This window comes from Benincasa hispida, unplaced genomic scaffold (assembly GCF_027475165.1).
Source record: "Benincasa hispida cultivar pf3 unplaced genomic scaffold, pf3_genome.v1.1 HicScf890, whole genome shotgun sequence".
Lineage (NCBI taxonomy): Eukaryota > Viridiplantae > Streptophyta > Magnoliopsida > Cucurbitales > Cucurbitaceae > Benincasa > Benincasa hispida.
The window spans coordinates 13,503-18,396 of NW_028327032.1; the positions used below are offsets into that span (position 1 = coordinate 13,503).

General features: G+C 32.7%; 1 protein-coding gene across 1 annotated transcript; it reads left to right on the plus strand.

Annotated features, from left to right (window-relative positions):
- Positions 1 to 206: 206 nt before the first annotated feature.
- LOC150029836 (ethylene-responsive transcription factor 2-like) lies at positions 207 to 1,640 on the plus strand. The gene has a single exon (XM_090310325.1). The coding sequence runs from the start codon at positions 462 to 464 to the stop codon at positions 1,311 to 1,313; it is 852 nt and encodes a 283-aa protein (XP_090166451.1). The 5' UTR covers positions 207 to 461; the 3' UTR covers positions 1,314 to 1,640.
- Positions 1,641 to 4,894: the final 3,254 nt, after the last annotated feature.

Genomic DNA, 4,894 nt, shown 5'->3' on the forward strand with positions numbered 1-4,894 from the left:
AATTATAAGGTAGATGGTGTGATTTGTCGAAACTAAAAGCCTAAGTGGAAAAAAGAAGGAGGTGACGCACATACCGACAAAGAACAAATGGCTTGAGGATCACCGATGACATCATCAATTATGTCCTAATCCAAATACCAATTTAAACACGTGACTAAATTCCCCCACAAACAACTTGCACATTTTTTTCTGAACTTTCTTAGAAGAACCCCCTTCCCACTTTTAAAACGACCCCCATTATTATTATTTTATTTTTCTTATTTATTTATTTAATCATTTCACTATTTTTTTAATTTTATAAAAATGGCCCACATAGTCCAAGTTCATGAATCTCATTTACCTATTTATACCTTTCATATCCCCAAATCTTCAATTTCATTCACATTCTGATCTCTCTCTCTCTCCTTTTTTAATTTTTAATTTCTGTTTAGGGAAAATTTTGATTTTTGGTTGAAATTAAAATGATGTACGGACAGAGTAATGGCTGTGAATCCGATTTTGTTCTTCTGGAAACCATACGGCGCCATTTATTGGGAGAATCCGACGCTTACCGTTGTGGGAATTTCGCCCTTGCCGGAACCGCCTCCCCGGTTTTCTGCCGGACCGCCAGTTTCGGCAGTTTGTACCCTTGTTTGACTGAAAATTGGGGCGATTTGCCTCTCAAAGAGGATGATTCCGAAGACATGGTTCTCGCCGGCGTCCTCCGTGATGCCGTCAGCGTCGGTTGGGTTCCGTCGCTCGGCTCTTCCCCGTCGGAAACTTTCAATTTTGGATTCTCCGATGTAAAGCCGGAGCCGGAGATTCTCCCGCCGGTGAACATATTGCCGGAAGTTAAGATTCCGGCGGCGGCGGTGCCGTTACCGGCGGTTGTTCCGGCTAAAGGGAAGCATTACCGGGGTGTTCGGCAGCGGCCGTGGGGGAAGTTTGCGGCGGAGATTCGAGACCCGGCGAAAAATGGAGCCCGGGTTTGGCTTGGAACGTTTGAGACGGCGGAGGATGCAGCGCTTGCTTATGACCGCGCCGCTTATCGGATGCGTGGCTCGAAAGCTCTTCTCAATTTCCCACTTCGAGTTAATTCAGGCGAACCCGATCCGGTTAGAGTGACGTCGAAGCGGTCATCGCCTCGATCATCGCCGGAGCCTATTTCGTCGTTGTCGTGGGTAGAGAGTGGGTCCCCTAAGCGACGGAAGAAGGCGGACGGCACGGCGGTGGCACCTTCTCTAGCTGCGCCGGAGTTGATCCAAGAGGAGGTGGGGACCAATGCATTGCAAGTGGAAGCTGACGTGGCAAAGTGTACAAGTGGTGAGCAATGATTGGGGGATTAGTGGTGTATGTGAAAGAAGGGAAAAATATGATTGGGGGATTAGCACTTGAGATTAAAAAAAAAAAAAAGAAAAAAAAAACTCTGTAATTATTTTTTGAGGACATATTTTAGGGATAGGATTGGTAGATTTTCTTTGGAGTTTCAAAATTTTGGGATTCTTCAAAATATAAAATTTCCCAAAAAAAAAAAAAAAAAAAAAAAGAGAGAGTGGAGAAGAAGTATTGGTACATAATGGGGTGGTTGGATTTGCTAAAGCAAATTTGTTTATTGTTTTAAAAAAAATATCTTTTGAATGGAATTTTTCTATTTTTTTTCATATTCCATTTTTTGCTTTAATTTAATAATTATCATAAAGAAGTGAATATATCTTATAAATAAAATGTAAATGAGGTGGCATGGTCTCAAAGTCAATTGGACCAATTAGAAATTTAAATTAACCATAGGAGGTCAAGCTAAGATTATTAAAGAAAAAAAATCAAATCCTTATTAACCATATTTATTGGTTGAGTTCAATGTACCAAAGTATAAAATTAGAAGAAGATTTCTTTTGTTTTAATTAAGATAAGATTGGTTGATTTGGGCTGCTTAAATTTGATTTTGGTTGATTTCTTGGAGCTACCAATTTATTTCTAAAAGGGTTAATGGTTTTTATTTTTCTTCAACTTCTATATTGGTTTGACATTGGTTTTGATTTTTTTATTTATTTAATTCGACTACCTACCTCAAATTCTATTTTTCTATTGAATTAAATTACTTTATCCAAATTTTGTCTAATAAAATGCCACGTTAGCATTTTGTAAAATGATTTGACGAAAATTTGTAATTTAACTTTATTATTTATTTATTAATTTTACTTTGAGGTTAAAAGTTTGTTTATTTACGCACTTGCATATTTGAGAAAAATTAGTTGTTGGATTAATTCAAAGTTGTTAATATCTAATATACCTTCCCTTTTCTAAATTTTATACTTAGGAGTCAATTTGAACTATTTGTTTTATCAAAATGAACTCTAAACTTGAATAACTTGCAAGATTATCATGTTTTTAGAATTAAATTTTTGGAATTGTCCACAAATAAACTAATCAAACTATAAAATTAAGATGCAGAAGTGCTTAATTTAATTTAATTTTTTTTTTAAAAAAAAAACTTAAATATAGCTCTGAAATTTCAAAAAGGAACATGGACTTGATAAAAGGCGAAGAGGTCATGAGTAATCTATGGTGTTCACCGACCTAAGATTTAATATCTTATGAGTTTTCTTAACACTCAAATGTTGTAGGTGTTGAAATTTGTATCATAAAGTCTCGTAATTAATTTGTGGAATAATTTAATTTTATTATGTAATATTAATTTATCTATTAACCAAAAAATTCAAGGTTATTGCATGTAGGTATGTAGTTGACATACAAGTGGATCATGTTTAAGAAACAACCTAAAGGTCTATAATATATGGATAAGGTTGGATGCCTGATCCTAATGACCCTATGAAGATGTATGGAGACATGTGAATGGAGGTATCCTCTACAAAGAGTTTATATAAGATCAGACCACGGAATATTTAATCTCTCTTTGTAAATCCATTAATTGATGAGATTAATATTTCATAGGATGATCATGTGCAACTTGATCATAATCCTAAGTGATTTATGAGCTCTTGGTTGTGAGGCCATTCTTTTGATTTATACAGGTGAGAGTGGCCTAAGTTGTCAATTTAATAAACTTACCATTTTGGAGATTTAACTAAATGGGAAGTTGGGAGCATAACTTCATAAGATGAAATTGAGCATAACTTCACTAGATGAAATTCACTCCTTCCCGTATAGGGTAAATAGATGAGTAGTTCTTTTAAGTGCTAGTTTCGGATCTTGAACTAAGGGCCCCACCCTCTCACTAGCCTGAAAGAAACTTAGTTTTTGGTTGGACTATGAATAAATTGTTCATTAGAGGAATCAGTAGTACTTAAGGAAAAAAGGTAGTTACATAATGTAAAACAAACATTTGATCCAGCTGTAATTACGTACAACTCGTGAAGGACCAACTTGCTTATATTGATCATATCCATGGACAAAAGTTGTTTCTACCGTGCATAAGAGTTCAACTATGAGTTTATGATAGTTTGACTTGTGGTTAATTAATAAAGGTTAATTTAATTAAAAGTATAATTAATTAATCGTAGATCATTGGAATATGTAGGTCTATAAGGCTCCCTTACTAGCTCTCCACATACCAATAAGGATCAAATATGTTTGAAAGAAAATGAGGTACTAGAGGAAAAATATTAATTGTATTGAATACAACTAGTACATGATTTGAATGCGATTCAAATTATAATTGTATAATATGGAGTATCATAATTTATTTGGATGAGATCAAAGTAAATAAATAAATTATTTAATTTGAATAGATTCAAATTAAATAAATAATTAGAGGATTAATTTATTTGAATATAATTCAAATAAATAATTATTTAATTTGGATGAAATTCAAATTAAAAATATTATGTAGAGAATAAACATTTAAATATGGTTTAAATATTTAAAACCTTTTAATATGAGATATTAATTGGATAAATATTTATTAATATTGGATATTATTAACTATTTAATTTAAAATCTTTGCAAAGGGGTTATCCTAATAGGATTAGGAGTAACCTTGTAGAGTTTTGTAAATAAGATCCTAGCGAGACTTTATGGAACAGACTCTACTACATAATTTCTATAGCCATTTTACAGAGATTTCTCTCCAAGAAAATTCTCCCAATTTTTAGAGAATAGTTGTTGTCTAGAAATTCTTCTTCCTCATTCCCTCTCATCTTTCAAGAGTGGTTCCCACAAGCTAGATCTTTGTTAGAGTCATAGTAAGAAAGATCTAATGGAAAAAGGAAGATTTTTAGGAGGAGACTATCGATTCGAGGAGAAGATTTTGCTACAGTTGTGGATTGATAAAGGTATTGTGCTCAATCTTTTCTTCTAGTTTTTTGTATTTTTAATTCTTTCAAGTAATCAAAAAACGCGATCACACGCTTTCGTTAGGATTCGATCCCTTCAGTAGGGGCAAGGAGGTTGTCCCGTGAAATTAGTCAAGATATATATCAGTTAACTCAAATACTCACAGAAAAAAAAAAAAAAAAAAAAAAAAGATTCAATACCTATCTAAAATCCATTTAAACCAAGAGAACCAATAACCAAAAAGAAAAAGGAAAAAATAAATTTTTTGATAGCTTTGAGTTCAATTATAATTTGGCCATTAAATTTCAAATCATTACAGAGATTTAATTTCGGTTTGATTCTTCAATTTCACAATGTTACATTTTTACTCTTTTAATTTAGGAGTTTAGTTTCTATTTGATCTTCAAGTTTTAAAATGTTTCACTTTTACTCTCATTGAATTTCATATTTACTCTGAATTTGTATATTTTTTAAAATTCAAGGATCTATTAGATAGTTTTTAAAATTCAGTGACCTATTTAACACAATTAAAAGTCCAGGTACTGATTAAACACTTTTAAGAGTTAGAAACTACGTAGATATAAATCTAAAAATTTAAGAACTAAATTTGTAATTGAACAAT